General features: G+C 43.2%; 1 protein-coding gene across 2 annotated transcripts in view; it reads left to right on the plus strand.

Moving 5' to 3' along the window:
- Positions 1–17,222, plus strand: part of LOC126483819 (SET domain-containing protein SmydA-8-like) — a 188,944-nt gene that overhangs the window by 62,486 nt on the left and 109,236 nt on the right. The window contains exons 2-3 of one of the 2 annotated variants that reach the window (XM_050107017.1): positions 1,762–2,450; positions 14,322–14,518. In XM_050107017.1, coding sequence (XP_049962974.1) covers positions 1,781–2,450; positions 14,322–14,518 — 867 coding nt within the window. In that variant the 5' untranslated portion in view covers positions 1,762–1,780. Of the gene's footprint in view, positions 1–1,758; positions 2,451–14,321; positions 14,519–17,222 lie in introns of both variants that reach the window. The other variant, XM_050107016.1, reaches the window with a different exon arrangement.

Genomic DNA, 17,222 nt, shown 5'->3' on the forward strand with positions numbered 1-17,222 from the left:
GATACCTCTGCTGTGAGTGAGGTGGACGCTTCCAGTGCAATTTGGCAACACTGCCTTCCCGCATGACTCGCATGGTGCACATATGAGTCACGTGGTAAGGCAGTGTTGCCAAATCGCACTGGAAGCGTCTACCTCACTCACAGCAGAGGTATCCTCGTCGCCATGCTTTTTATGTCTTATAATGTCCAACAAGTGACACTGTGAAATGCAAATACCTCATTTACTTGTAACCCTGAGCGAGGGGACAGTTTTAGCCTTGATATTCGCCTTCAGCGCAACTAAATTTACAAGTCACGGCTACTTCCGTTTCTGTAAAGAATAAAAAGTGAAAATTTGTGGACCAGTGTAATTCACGCCCACAGATTGAGGCTGAACCAATACCAGTCTAGCATAGGAATTCCCTGTAGTGCACAGGTGGATGATATGAAGGTTCACGAAACCTCCTGTCGTAAATGTAGCCTCGTCTGTGAATAGGATGGATGACAGAAGTGCCAGCGCCATGGTGGCCTGTGGGACCAGCATGTGACAAACCCTGGCCATGAGGGCAAGTCAGTAGACAATAAGGCCTGCGCATGTTGACACAGATGGTGGCAGTTGTCACGGGAAATGGTCGTCTCACCCCTGCTGGCAGTCCATCTGCCTCATGCTATTAATGGAGTCGCTTTCAAAGATCTTTTATCTCCGCCTTTAAGTGCGTGTACCTTCTTCGGAGCAAACTTCTGGCCATATTTCCTTGTCGCTACTTGCTCCTTACCCCTTTAAGGATAGTTTCCTGCAGTTTTTGCTCATGTAGGAAAACCACTCCATGTATATGCTTTTGTTACTCACTGGTTTGGGGTAACACAGTCGTTAGCACACTCGACCCAGTTCAGATCCGCCTCCGGTCATCGTGATTTAGTTTTCCTGTGATTTCGCCAAATCACTTAAGGCAAATGCCAGGATGGTTCCTTGGAAAGGGCAAGGTCGCTTTCGTTGTCCATTCTTCCGTAATCCAAGCCGGCTGGAGTGGCCGTGCGGTTTTAGGCGCTACAGTCTGGAACCGAGCAACCGCTACGGTCGCAGGTTCGAATCCTGCCTCGGGCATGGATGTGTGTGATGTCCTTAGGTTAGTTAGGTTTAATTAGTTCTAAGTTCTAGGCGATTGATGACCTCAGAAGTTAAGCCGCATAGTGCTCAGAGCTCTAATCCGAGCATATGCTCTGTCTGTAATGACATCATTGCCGATGAGATGTTAAACACCATTTCAGATGAGAATAGCTCGAGGTTGTACCGAGACCTTCTCATCTGAAATAGATATAGGCCATTACTAACCAACATGCTACGTATACTGCATTACTCATCCAAATACAGCATATCACTTCCCTCTATATATTACAAATTACTCTTAATCACGCTCATTGTGTTACTTTTTTCTTTGACATTTGCATTGTATAAATTAAATTACATTCTCATCAAGTAGGTAGTAACAAATTATGTGGAACCATTTTAACAACTGTTAAGAATTCAATTCGCTGTAACCTAGAGAAATCTTTATATACGATGTTCTTTATATTATTTTTAAAAAAGCATTAACAACTGTATACCAATAAAACAATGAGAAGTCTTCGCTATTAGATTCAGAAGCATCCGACCCACCTTACATTTCAAGGCGGTGGGTTACTCTGTACTGTTAATGAAATAAATAAGTAATAAATAATTTCCTCCTCAAGAATCATTTATGTAGAAGCTCTGGGAATGATTTTTATATTTTTTATTCAGCAGACTTGGCGATTGCCTTCCGATGGAAGTCTCGGCAGCAGCTGTTCCAGCTGCTAACAGCGACAGAGCACAAGCAAAGGATAGCACCGTGAGTGGGCTGAAGGCTCGTGTGGAGCCAGAGCACCTAAACGGCGACTGGCAAACGCAGCACTGCAAGGAAGATGAGGTCCATATCAAAGGGAAGGTGTTGGCCAACGGTACCCTGTTGGAGAATGGCTCCATAAGTCACGACCGAGTGTCGGACGAGTACAAGGAGCCTGTTATCTCTCCATCTGAGAGGCCGGAGGCTAGTAGGAATATCAGTGTGGTAAATGGGAGTGATGTGGACGACGGAGGATGGGACAGATGCGACGAACAAGTGCGGGAAGCATCCCCAGGAGAGGAGGAAGAGGTGGACCCGGCTAGCGGAGAGCTGCTGACGGAGGAGCGGCTGGCGGAGACGGAGCGGCTGCTGCGGCGGCACTCTGGGTGCTCGGGCCCGTGGCGGCTGTCTCGCTCGCCGCTGGGCGGCCGCGGCCTGGTGGCGGCACGGGCGCTGTCTGCCGGGGAGCTGGTGCTCAGGGACCCGCCGCTCGTGCTGGCGCCGCGCGCAGCCTCCGCACCACTCTGCCTGCGCTGCCACCGCCGCGCCGCCCCCGACCGCCTCCGGCAGTGCGCCCGCTGCCACATGCCCGTCTGCTGCGACGCTGCAGGTACGTCTGGGTATCAGGGGGTATTTCACTCTGAAACACGTCAGCACTTACCTTATAAGGGAACCGGCCCATCGTATCCCCCTCAGATTTAGTTATAAGTTGTCACAGTGGACAGGCCTTGAAAAACTGCAGACAGATCAATCGAGAAAACAGAAAGAAGTTGTGTGGAACTATGAAAAAAATAAACAAAATATACAAACTGAGTAGTCCATGCGCAAGATACGCAACATCAAGGATAGTGTGAGCTGAGGAGAGCCGTGGTCCCATGGTTAGCGTGAGCAGCTGCGGAACGTGAAGTCCTTGGTTCAAGTCGTCCCTCCAGGGGAAAAGTTTAATTTTTTTATTTTCAGACAATTATCAAAGTTCAGGCACTCACACATAATCAACTTCGATCTCCAATATTCCAGGACGTGTTCCGATTTGCTTGGACATACGCAGGATTTGACGGTTTGCACACGGAAAAATTTGAAAACGTTAAAAACATATGTTTTGACAGAGCACAGGGAAAACTGTGCGACTGTGAAACTGTTGCATTCATTTGTTGCAGTTTATGTGACAAACTCTTATGTTTTCTTCACTTTTTTTGGGAGTGATTATCACATGCACAAGAAAACCTAAATCGGGCAGCGTAAAAGAGTGTTTTTACCCATTCGTCAAGTGTACTAGTTAGCTGGGTCGACAACATATTCCTGTCATGTGATGCACATGCCGTCACCCGTGTCGTATAGAATATATCAGACGTGTTTTCCTGTGGAGGAATCGGTTGACCTATGGCCCTGCGATCAAATGTTTTCGGTTCCCATTGGAGAGGCACGTCATTTCGTCTACTAATCGCACGGTTTTGCTGTGCGGTCGCAAAACAAAGACACTAAACTTATTACAGTGAACAGAGACTTCAATGAACGAACGGACAGATCAGAACTTTGCAAAAATAAAAGAAAGTAAACTTTTCACTCGAGTGAAGACTTGAACCAAGGACCTCTCATTCCGCAGCTGCTCGCGCTAACCTCGGGACCACGGCTCTCCTGAGTTCACACTATCCTTGATGTTGCTTATTTACGCATGGACTACTCAGTTCGTATATTTTATTTTTTTCATAGTTCCACACAACTTCTTTGTTTTCTCGATTGATCTGTGTTCAGTTTTTCAAGGCCTATCCACTGTCCCAACTTATAACTAAATCTGAGGGGGGGTGCGATGGGGAGGTTCCCTTCTTAGAAGAGAAACTACGATAAAGTGGTTTTCTTCTACATTGCCACCACGCATTCAGAAAATATCGTTCTTGTGAAACACTACTAGCCCTTTATACTCACGAAGTAGTGGTTGCTATCGACAGGCGACGTCAAATTGATTCCATATTTTTAGATTTCCAGAAGGCCTTCCACACCGTTCCTCACAAGTGTCTTCTAACCAAACTGCGTGCCTACCGAGTATCGCCTCAGTTGTGCGACTCGATTCGTGATTTCAGACAGGTCACAGTTCGCAATAATAGACGGAAAGTAATCGATTAAAACAGAAGTAATATCCGGCGTTCCCCAAGAAAGTGTTATAGCCCCTCTGTTGTTCCTGATGTATATTAACGACATAGGAGACAATCTGAATAGCCGTCTTAGTTTGTTTCTACATCTACATTTATACTCCGCAAGCCACCCAACGGTGTAAGGCGGAGGGCACTTTACGTGCCACTGTCATTACCTCCCTTTCCTGTTCCAGTCGCATATGGTTCGTGGGAAGAACGACTGCCGGAAAGCCTCCGTGCGCGCTCGAATCTCTCTAATTTTACATTCGTCATCTCCTCGGGAGGTATAAGTAAGGGGAAGCAATATATTCGATACCTCATCCAGAAACGCACCCTCTCGAAACCTGGACAGCAAGCTACACCGCGATGCAGAGCGCCTCTCTTGCAGAGTCTGCCACTTGAGTTTGCTAAACATCTCCGTAACGCTATCACGCTTATCAAATAACCCTATGACGAAACGCACCGCTCTTCTTTGGATCTTCTCTATCTCCTCTGTCAACCCGACCTGGTACGGATCCCACACTGATGAGCTATACTCAAGTATGCAAGTATTTACTCAAGTATTTGCAGATGATGCTGCCATTTACCGTCTTGTAAAGTCATCAGATGGTCAAAACGACTTGCAAAATGATTTAGATAAGAGGTCTGTACTGTGCGAAAAATTGCAATTTACCCTGAATAAGGAAAACTGCGAAGTTATTCACCTGAGTACTAAAAGAAATCGCCGGCCGCGGTGGCCGTGCGGTTCTAGGCGCTTCAGTCCGGAACCACGGGACTGCTACGGTCGCATGTTCGAATCCTGCCTCGGGCATGGATGTGTGTGATGTCCTTAGGTTAGTTAGGTTTAAGTAGTTCTAAGTTCTAGGGGACTGATGACCACAGATGTTAAGTCCCATAGTGCTCAGAGCCATATATCACTCTCAGAAGGTGCAACAGGTCTACTAAAGAGACTGCTTACACTACGCTTGTCCGCCCTATTCTGGAGTATTGGTGTGTGGTGTGGGATCCGCATCAGGTGTCACTGACGGATAACATCGAAAAAGTACAGAGAAGGGCAGCTCGTTTTGTATTATCGCGAATTAGGGGGAGAGTGCCACAGACATGATACGTGAATTGGAGTGGCAATCATTAAAACAAAGGCTTTTTTTCGTTGCGACGGGATCTTCTCATGAAATTTCAATCATGAGTTGTCTCCTCCGATTGCGAAAACATTGTTGGCACCCAACTACATAGGGAGAAATGATCATCACGGTAAAATAAGAGAAATCAGGGCTCTCAAAGAAAAATTGAAGTGCTCGTTTTTCCCGCGTTCCGTTAAAGAGTCGAACGGTAGAGAGACAGCATGAAAGTGGTTCATTGAACCCTTTGCCAGGCTCTTTATTGTGAATAGCAGAGTAATCACGTAGATGTAGGTGTAGATGTGTCATCAGCTTTGTGGCTTCTTGAGGGATGTCGCTGTGCCGTGTAGGCTGATTTTTAGTGTTTCGTTCCTAGACGGTAATAACGAAACCCTCTCAGGATCATTTTGCTGCCAGACGTTGCCAGACTTTTTTTCCTCTGTAACTGGTAGATGCAGCATTCTGAAATTTGCCACATACTAGTGTGTCTGATAGCTTGGCGCTGCAGAAAACTGAAGTTTCTGGCTCAACGAAATTAAAAGATTCTGCCATTTGTCACAGATTTTCGTACTCGCAAACTCATCAAACCCTATAAGATACTTCCCGCTGAGCTAGAATCAAGAAATTTCGCAACAAGTAAGGTTTCACAGTAACGGTACAGGGGAAAAAATCTTAAACTGTTAATTTCTAATTATAGCACAAAAAATATTTTCTTCATTTATGTCCGTCTTTCCATCCATTAAGAACTCTTTTTCTGAGGAATTACAATAGCATTAAACCATTCTCGAAAGTGAGGGAATTCTCAGGACCGAAATCTTGCCTTATCGATATGAGAACCAAAATCGTCGAGATTCTAGAATCCCGCGGTGGATGTACTGTGTATAAGTTTGTACTGAATGCTCAAAGCGCAAGTGCTGTTCGTACCTGGCCAATTTTTTAATCACAAAATAATGCTCAGCATTGGTCATTGAAGTAATCTTTGTTTCTGTTGCAAAGCTATTTCAATAACTACTTGACCATCAGTGCTAGTATCACAGCCCCGTGCACTTGTAATACTAGCAGTAAAACTGCAATATCTGCGCATATCAATGAAGAATACTTCTCATACCGAAACAGTTGAGACAGTCTGGACGGATCGTGCGACTGTCTACACTTTCCAAATGCGACAATTCGTGCAAAGTTATGAGTTTTTGTAGTTGATTGTTTTCATTTTCGCCAAACACCGACGAAGTGTCCTGTAGCTAGTGCTTAGGGATAGTTTATGCAGGGTGCCAAAATCATCAGTCTCTGGAAACGTCATCCATCGAGGCAAAGGAACATCGCATTCATACGAGACAGGAACTGTCTACCCAGCAGCTAGCCCCCATCTTCTCGACTGGCGATCGTGGCAATGCGTCGCGATCACTGCGTCGTTGGATGAGGTTTTCGGACATGGGTGCCTATCCTTGTTTTGTTCTTAAAGACTGCCGCTACAGCCCTCAAAGTTCGTCGCAACATTTCTGGCACACAATGTATATCGGTTTTGTTGAACGAGTGTTGCTTCCTTCAAAGGAACTCTTTTTCGTCCAGACATATCATGGCGTTAGTTTAAAATCTAGGATTTAGGAACACAGACGTACATTTGCTATACTAGGCTGAAATTCTGTGCATCTGTTTCACGTATTTGATAAACAGGAGAGACCGCTCTTTTTCCTGTTGTGCGACGCTATTTCACTGATTCTCTACATAAATATGAGTTAGGAAAGACTCAAAATCTGGAGCGTATTCAGTATGCAGTCTAATAGGAATTCTACTGGGTCTTGTGAGGTGTCAGTTGAGCTGTTTATCAAACCTGCTAACATGGTACAAATCCAATATCTGGTGCTCTACATGGAAGTGAAGCTCCCCATAAAATCGAGCAAGACTAATAATCTCGCACAATGGATAACGTCTCATTGAATGAAAACTATGAGTAGAAGCCCAATTAAGCATGAAAGTATGGGTACCACACCTCAGACGCATATATTAATGGACTCACCTAAATACGAAAGGAAACTTTGTCACTTTTACAATAAGACGTCAAATAAATGTTTACCCACTGAATCAAGCACATAAACATTTAATCAGTAGACAACAGGTTGTGATTATCCAGGATAGCCTTGGTGGGTGGACACATGAAAGCATAACGTGGAGCTATATCGCGGGTTTGCCGGCCGGAGTGGCCGAGCGGTTCTAGGCGCTACAGTTTGGAACCGCGCGACCGCTACGGTCGCAGGTTCGAATACTGCCTCGGGCATGGATGTGTGTGATGTCCTTAGGTTAGTTAGGTTTAAGTAGTTCTAAGTTCTAGGGGACTGATGACCACAGCAGTTAAGTCCTATAGTGCTCAGAGCCATATATCGCGGGTTTGGCAAATGACTGTGAAAGAGGTAAGGGGACTTAAGGACAGAATCGCAGAAAATCAAATATGAGCACCAATAGATTCGCCAAAGTGGATGTTGGTAACAACTACCTCGTTTCGAAAATTAAAACCGCCCAGTTAAACACTGATATAAATTATCTAGTCTCACATTCCCCTCTGTTCAATGACTGCATCGTCAGCTCGTGCTTACCACTCTAAATGGAGCGAGAAAGCGGCAGTAACGGCTGGAAATTCTGATTCCAACTCGACCTCTGTACTCTGCTCTAAGGTGGAGGCACATCTCTGCAGTTGCCTAAGCCGAAGTGCATTCTCGACGGCATCCCTGCAGCAAGTGTCCGCGACTTTACTGTCTGAAACTTACCTGGATCTGCCAGCATAGGAATGGTAGACGACCTTGCAAGTTCCGACCAATTTTATAAAAAAGTGTAACCGATTCGTACATTCGTTTATAGTGGCGCGGTTAACCAGTAATGGTGTGGCATGGTAAGGTAGGCACAAAATCTCTCCCACTGCGTGACATGGTTGTAGCTCCAGCCAACCAAACAGCTTGCACGTAGACGTGCAAGAAAGCGTGCCTTGTATCGAAATAATTATTGTGAACAAGAGTCCCTCTCCACATTAAGTCAGTATCTCTTTGTGGTATGACTGTGGACACTGGCCGATCCAACACTCAAGTTTGGACTGCACATCTGCCTTTCAAACTTTTATCTCTCCAAAAATCATTTCTCCTAATACCTCGCACAATGCAGTTTTAACGGAACGCATGCCATCCACGATTCGTCTACAGTGTACAGAGGGGATATAGTGAATTCCCTGTCCTATACCTGCTCGAGGGTTCCTTTCAGCACCGAACAAGTTTGACACCCCGGTCCTTTTAACTTCAGTTGCATGTCAGGAACCAGCTAAACAAAGCTCCCAACGCTGCAGAAAATAACAGCCTCCTCTCACTATAAAAAAAGGAAATGCAAGGTAGAAGTAATTAGCTGTTGAAGTAGTGAATATTGTCTGCAGTTACCATGCAGTTCGAAGGAATCGACTCTATTGACTATTGGGGTGTGCTTATTGCATTATAAAATAGACTGTGTGGCAATTTGTGCGTAAATGCCATGTAACAGTCTGTTTCCTTACTACCTATGCCAAACCTTACATTGACATGAAGGCAAAACGTAGTTTTCTGCACATTGTTATAGGAATCAACTTGCAGACTCCAATCGGCGTTGCAAGCCCATGGGTTGCCTTCTATGGGTGATAATACTGATTTTTTTCATCTAAAATTCTCCAAGCATTTATTCTGCTTGTATTCAGTTACCACACAATGAACCATTCAGTTAATAGTTGTTTAATATTTAATAATAGCTTTCAGGTATTCTAATATAGACTGCTGTGTTGTTAACCTCCAGTTTAGCGCAGAAATAACGGTTTCCTAGTAACCACCTGCGTACAGAGAGAAACCTTTGGTGATAGGTTCTCTCGTTGTGGAAACAACACATCATTGCGTTTTCCTTTGCGTCTCATGAGCGGTTCACGAGCTGCATGTTGGCCTGCCCTGTATACAGAGACCTGTCGATAGTACAAAATGGTTGCTAGTTAACACCCTAGGAAACAAAATCCTAGGCACGACTAACCAGTACGTGTTGGAGTACGAACTTGGAGGACAGTGGAGCTCACATGTGTTTTAATAGCGAATATCATAGGTAGATAAAACAATTTTCTTTTTAACACGAAAACATTCCGCGTTACACCCAATTTCGCTGGTACTGTATGCATTATTAGTGCAGAATAACGAAATCAATTGTTGTTACATGGAAGATGAATGGCTGTTGCAAACATTTATGTCTAGAAGTTCGTCATAAAATGTTCGTCATATTTAAAATATGACCTGATCAAACGCTATCAGGTGAGCTGGGACTCGTCCTGTGTGTCATATTTAGTATTACTTCTGCAAGTTAGTGCAAAGAGCGATTCCTTGAGAGTCTGAGGAAGTACTTTCAGACAAGACACGTTTCAGGAATCACGTTGCAGAAAGCAAATTGTTCCACTTTACTCCTGAAACCAGACTTGCTGCTGTGTATGTTTAATCTGAAACTGACGGATATTAAGACTACAATGGGCAGACCAATATTAGCAGGATAGTGAACTGCTATGTCTATGCACGCTATTGCCATAATACAATCCGTTATTGATAGTAGTCATTTATTTTCAAGAGATTAACATAATATTTAACTGACAAAATGAAGTATGAGCCGTGTTATGACGTAGTAGTGATACGGATCAACGTGTCGCGCGGATCTTAAAGTAACATGCCAGACCAGCATATCCGAGAATAGAATACATGCCAAAGTTGATCGTAACGTTAATCTTGAGTGCCACTGTCGAATGTATTGTTAACTGCAACGAGCAAAGTGTCTAGCGACCAAAGGGCCTAAACTTCGCAGTAAATATAGAACCGAATCCTTTGTCACTAGTTAAGGCTGGTATGTAGGCCTAGCCTGTGGAAGGACAATTGAGGATAGTTCACACACATCGTGACTATCTGCCCCAGGCGCTAGTTTGTGTGTAACATCAGGGGTCTGTTATAGTTTTACATTACTTCACCTTACTTTCTGTCTCGAAAAAATTTGTATAGTTTTGGACCCCCCACCCCTAGTGTCGAGAATGTTTGTGAATCGGCTGCTATCCAGAACGTTCCATGTGGCAGAAGCAGAATGTAACCTTCAGAACAAGCAAGCTGAAAACTCATTGCTCTCCAGACAGCATTGTTTCAGACAATCTGCAGGGGTCTTAAGTCGCTGCAATGAAACACTCATTGCCTACGTGAAGGCGTTGTTTAGAAGCTGTGGAACCAGTGTCGGATTACGGTGTAAAAATTTTGTTGTGGCTCCTCTTCATTTGGGAAGCAAAGAGAATGAAAACTTTTCGTGAGTTCAGTTCCGTGAGAGTTTACTTACAGAAAAACAAAAATAAAAAGTAATCAGAAACACGAAGAATTTGTCGCTTTCCAAGCTTTACAATACCTTTTCCATCTCCCTTCAGTCAAAACTGTTATTATTTCTCACTTTTTACGTAGATATCCGGAGGAGTTCTAAAAGGTTTGGCTATAGAAGCCAAAAGGCAAATGCTTATCGAAATTCAGAATAATTTTTAACTGTTTCCTGTTATTTCTGTTTCTTAATGCTATTTGTTACTAGGTGTTTGGATTGTATTGTATAAATAATTTTTTTTCTAAAGTGCTGGGACATGTACTTGATCCATTACTGATTCTCTTTAAAAAATATATTTTTTTGCTGCTACCTCCACATTTTTGTATACTTCGACAAACTTCTTAATGTCAGTTTTGTCTTGCATTATTTTGTCTTGCTACTTTTCTTTCTAGTGTCTCTTTTTTTTATAATTAATTTGGACACGTTTGAAAGCTCTCATCGAAATGTGGCGTAGTGACTTTGTTCAGCATTAATAAACACATCTTATTACATAGTGAGCCATATGCTCTTTCCTTTCTCCTGACACTTTCTAGATTCGTTTTAGGAAGATGAGATACACACTTTATTTTTGTATTTCATTTTTGTCGATGTATATTGTTGTGCTTACGTCGTCATGAATTTTTTTCAGCGTTAGTACTCGAGATACCTTCTCTCCGCTCAAAGAGGTGAGGCTTCTATTAGATTTCCAAAAGTGTTATCATAGCTTTGAGTAGTTTCGTTAACACCTAGAACCATATTTTTTATTGCTGGGGATCACGTGTGTTGCTTAGAGTGGTATCACTAAACAGTAGCAGTGTTTCGACGAAGAACCTCTTATAATTGAAAACAGAGACTTTACCACATTTATTACACAGGGAAACCGTGACTCAGCATGTTTAATGTTTACTGTGCTTGTGAAAGATGTTGATTAGTTCATTTTTATTTATTCATCACTATTTGCCTTTAACTTGCCGTCTAAGGGCTAAGACAAGTCAAATTCAAATCTGCTTGCAACTGAACATTTTCTTTGGTAAATACCATATAAATAACCAGCCATTATGTTCATAGTGGGTACTGCATCAAGAAATTTAATTAAAGATGGCGTTTTTCGCTACTGTTTCTATTTTATTGATAGACGACTAGTAATTTTCTAAATAAAAGAAAGGACACTACAGTGTCTCCACGAACATGAACACAGTGACGTGAATGTACCTTAGGATAGTTTCATGCAGTAGAAAAATTTCCATATTCTTTGAAATGGCAACGTCTTTAAATTTGCGAGTTCTATCCGTTGTTGTTAACCCACATGCTATCTCCTTCGAAAAGTTGACATTTTAATAATGTGCAAAATTTGAGAAGATATTACGTTGACCAGAGTAAGGCTAAGTATGGGCTAATAATTTTAAAAAAATTGACTAAATTTACGTGTGTATTTGAGCAAAGTTAAAGTTCTGCAAAATTAACGGCACTTAATAAAATGAAATTAACGTGAGCCTATTCTAACTAAAGCTGTTCTTTAAGGAGGTAACAATAGAAGAGAATAGAACAGTTCTGCTGCCGAAGCTGGTCAGAGGTGAACCTCTTGTGAAACTTCAAATCCATCGCTCAGGTTAGGCTGCTGCTTTCTTGTTCTAATTTCCTAAAGCTAATCTAAAATGTAATGTATGGCTTGAAAGCGCCGTGTTCCCTTCAGGAGGAGGTTGAGGTAATTACTCATTATCGAAGGTTGCTTTTACTGCAGTTTGCAGAATTAAGTTACTGTTAGCTATAAGCTGATCGAGATACAGTCCACCTAAATTAAGTGTACATCGATGTGTTTATCTATTGGTATTTGTCTCTGGGTCTTCGGCCGACGTTTAACGGTCTTCCTGACGTTTCACAGACACGATGGCTGTCATTGTCAGGTTCAACCTCCTTTGTTGGTGACAGACTGGAATCGAGCCGGCCTTAGGATTTTTACATGTAGGATACCTGTTGCTCCAACGCCTGAACCACTGTGGTTCCCCCGACTGATACAGCACAGAAATCCGGGATCCGTTTACCTTGAGGATTTATTTTTACTCGTTAAAACTCTTTTCATATTTGTGAATTTCTATGACTTGGCTGAACAAACAGCTTCCCCTACAGCGAAAACCTTATGTTAAAAAACTTTGTGGTCAGTGGCTCACAGCGCGTGGTCTGCCAGGACAGATTTCGCCATCTGTCCCAGCCTGTATTACCGTTTATGTTCGATGACCCTAGTCTTGTTGAACCGTCAAGACATTACAACGTAAACTTTTCCACGTGTACACGGTATGTGTTAGATTCCAGACGTTCCGAATTGGTCCCTTGTGTCTTTGATCTAATTGGTCGGCTCATAAGAAATCTTTACGCTGTGTTTGTGCAATATACGTCACCATGGGTACGAACTGCAGAAAGATTGTAGCTGATATTTCTTCTTCCTTAGCATCATTTCACCTGATACTACGTTTCGTGACATTTCTTGTGCAACTGATGGAGTACCCATTCCTCCTCAGACCGCATTTCTTGGACGCTACATGCAACATGCTATTTGAGACCCACCACATCATAAAAATCGGCGACACAGAGGTTCCCCCTGTGGAGAAGAGCTTCCGTACACACAGGTTAAGGAAAGTCACAGAGATCGCGATCATGACAAAAATTTCGAAAAGAGAGGAGAAATCCTTAGTCAACTGATCTTAGATTCCTGTCCTACAGCGAACGACTGTTGCAGGTTGAAACTACTGAGTCTCTCTACTTATTTATATCATTTAAAACACTGACCTACAGAATTTTCCCTGACAAATGCAACTTAACCTATTCATTTATTACCAACATTATACAAGCCCAACGCAATCTGACTGTTGTACAGTGACAACATGGCTTCAAATAATTGACACAAAAGAATGGTCTTGATTTGAAAGAAATCCTAACAATAACCCACACATTTTCATAAGTCTCTTACCTCACAGAAAATCTTCATAACACGAACAACGACAATTACAGCAAGCAGCAACTACAGCCAGCCAAATAAAGTGTTTCTAACTACAGTAGACTCTAACTACTGTGAGGCATACGGTTAGAAAAAGAAAGATTTTGTTGTTGAAGAGCAATGTATTTAGATGATTTTACTGTACTCGCGTAACATCCAGTTCCCAAAATTATATAGTTGTCAATAATTCTATTACACAAACATTACCAACTACATCCATCCTCATTTTGCAATGCATGTCCTTACAAACACTGAGTTTCCACATAAGAAAATCATGTCCACACCCTTCTCTATCCGCTCGCTAGCTGCTAGTCTGTCCACCCAAAGAATCTCTTGCCGAGGCCATAGAGCGCTGTCTGCTATATTAATACAGTCTGTAGCACTGCCAACATGCAAACACACAAATAGGCTACTTACAAGGTAGGAAAAGGTGAACCACAGCGGTAATGACTTCGGGAAAAGCTGTCAGACGTTACACGACAGATACAGTCGAGCAAAATCTCCGGCAACAGTATCGACTCCAGTCCGGCCCTAGCAATGAATGGTGAATCTTTAACAGCATCAGCCACTCATGGTGGCGCAACGACAGGAAAATCGTTAAACGTCGGCAGAAGAACCCGAGACGAAAATACGTCAAATAGTGTTCACATAAGGCTTAACAATGCAGCTTTACGTTGCGTTCATCATTTCTAACCTCAGTGTCACACTCGCGCCACTGTACCACATTCTTGATTACGTTTAATAAGTTAGTTTGTGTGTTACGCAAAATACGTTAAAATATGTTGTGTCCAGATAGTCTGTAAGCTAGTAGGGATTAATCGTGTTGGTAAAATGAAATTTATATTTTTGTTGTAAGAGTGGTAACATGTGTGATGCTGCAGGCGACGGCCAGGAGGACCACCACTCTGGGGAGTGCGCGCTGCTGGCGGAGTGGGGGGTGCGTCCGCCGGCAGAGGGCGGCTGGCCGCGGCCGGTGGTTCGCGCCTGCGCCGCCGTGCGCTGCCTGGCGCTGCCCGCCTCCGACCAGAGGCTGCTGGCCGCGCTGCAGGCGCACCAACACCCGCGCTACCGCCATGAGGTACAGCGTCCAGTTTCGCTCCTTCACAAGGAAAGGCTCAGCGACATAGCTCACATCATAAGAGTTGCTGAATGTTAGACTAATGTTGCACCATATCTAGCACAGTTCACTCAGTGCTGTGAAAGTTACTAACATCCAATAGACACTCGCGCCGCCCAGGTGACTAGAAAGCCGGCCGCCTCCTAAATCACACGCGGCAATAAAATACTTATTTTCAAATTTTTTTCTACTTTTGTCATTCATACCAAGAGACATGAATTACAGTTAAATAATTTGGATTCCGCAGAAATATTGAAACACGTGAGGCAGTGCTGATCCTACCACTTATCTTAGATCAATTAAGGAAAGGCAAACCTACATTTCCAGCATTTGTAGACTTAGAGAAAAATTTGACAATGTTGGCTCGAATACTCTTTCAAATTATGAAGGTGGCAGGAGTCAAATATAGGGAGCGAAAGGTTGTTTACAATTTGTACCGAAACCAGATGGCAGTTATCGGAGTCGAGGGACATGAAAAGGGCGCAGGGTTGGGAAGGGAGTGAGACAGGGTTGTAGCCTATCCCCGATGTTATTCAATCTGTATATTTAGCAAGCAGTAAACTAAAGAAAAGAAAAATTCGGAGTAGGAATTAAAATCCATGGAGAAGAAATAAAAATTTTGAGGTCCGCCAATGACATTGCAGTTCTGTCAGAGAAAGCAAAGGACCTGCAAGAGCAGCTGAACGAAATGGAAAGTGTCTTGAAAGGAGGATATAAGATGAACATCAACAAAAGCAAAACGAGGGTAATGGAATGTAGTCGAATTAAGTTGGGTGATGCTGAGGAATTAGATTAGGAAATCAGACACTCGAAGTAGTAAAGGAGTTTTGCTATTTGGGGAGCAAAATAACTGATGATGGTCGAAGTAGAGAGGATATAAAATGTAGACTGGCAATGGCAAGGAAAGCGTTTCTGAAGCAGAGAAATTTGTTAACATCGAGTATTGATTTAAGTGTTAGGAAGTCGTTTCTGAAAGTATTTGTATGGAGTGTAGCCATGTATGGAAGTGAAACATGGATGATAGTTTGGACAAGAGGAGAATTTGGTGCTACAGAAGAATGCAGAAAATTAGATAGGTACATCACATAACTAATGAGGACGTACTGAATGGCATTAAGGAAACAAGAAATTTGTGCCACATCTTGACTAAAATAAGGGATCGGTTGATAGGACAACTTCTGAGACATCAAGGGATCACCAATGTAGTATTGGAGGGCGGCGTGGAGGGTAAAAATTGTAGAGGCAGACCAAGAGATGAATACACTAAGCAGATTCAGAAGGACGTAGGTTGCAGTAGGTACTGGGAGATGAAGCTTGCACAAGATAGAGTAGCATGGAGAGCTGCATCAAACCAGCCTCTGGACTGAAGACCACAACAACACAGTTGCAAACTGACTTTAAAAATCAGGAATAACATGACATAAGCTGAAATATTTCTATTAGGAAATTTACAAATGCGCCATGAATTAGCTGTACTCGGTAAAGTTGATCTCCCTTTCCAGCCGGAAGCTGCCGCAGTGTGTCTCTGGCGTCCCTGCTACCACTGGAGGTGCACATGTCCGATGGATACGTCGATGCAGCGCCACGCCAAGGAGTGGTGTAACCATGTGACATGAATGGGTACTCTGGCTCATAGGACCTTAATAGGCAACTACTACTTAAAGCCAATGTGTGGTGCTGCGGACATTAGTGGACAAGTCGTCAGTTCAGTGGCGGGGCCGTGCATGGTGCAATGCCCACGCTGGTTTTTGTGTGTCAGTGTGGCTGGCTCAGGTATTGCTGAGATGGTGTATAGGGGAGATTTCTGTAGCGAACGGATGGATAACCTCAGTGAAGAGAAGGCAGTTAGGAACAGCCAGTGAAGAACACCACCAGCAGCTTGGAGTACAAGCGCTGCCGCTTAGAGACGAAGCAGGAAGCTTGAGGCAAAGCAGCGAGACAGCCTCTTATACGGGTATCCGAGGTTGGTGGTGGCTGATTGTCAACAGCGGCCATAGTTCTGGCCAGAGCATCAGATGGTGTTGGGCGTCTCCGTTCCAGGGAACACAGCATAGCTGGGAGTGAAGAGCTGACACCTGTCCATTGTTTTCGGATATGACTAGTATAGGAAACCTCTGCGGCCAGTACAGGCTCCTAATGCACACAGTTGAGTCAGGAGTGGCCTACTGAAATAGTCTATTCATCAAATTTGTGACGCACAAGAAGGCCGCCATTAGGTCTAGTGCTTTCAGTTGAAAAAGTTTTACTTGGTCAATGTGTCTAGAGCGATTTTATTTGCCATTGCTGTTGAATTTCCTTTTCCCGTTCATGCCTTCTGCGTGCATCTGAGTAGGTTTTACAGCTAATGTTCTCTCTTTCGTATTGCCTGTCTAGTACAGAGTTGAACCTATTGCTGGTGCATTTAAGATTCGGTTTATGGGTAATAGGTTTTATTTTATTAGGTATTCTCCTTTTTACTATGGTTTTTTCATGTTATTTGGGGCCCCTTTTACTAAAAGGCTTCTCTGTTTATTGTGTAAGGGTGTTACTTTAGTATATGAATCTGTGCCTCCTTTATTGTAGAGTTGATTCTTGCGGGGAATGTTGTTTAATGGTTTATAATCTTGTATTATGTCGTACTTGATATTTTGTTAATCTAAGCATTGAGTTCTTTGCTTGTTTCTTA

This window comes from Schistocerca serialis, chromosome 6, assembly GCF_023864345.2.
Source record: "Schistocerca serialis cubense isolate TAMUIC-IGC-003099 chromosome 6, iqSchSeri2.2, whole genome shotgun sequence".
NCBI lineage: Eukaryota > Metazoa > Arthropoda > Insecta > Orthoptera > Acrididae > Schistocerca > Schistocerca serialis.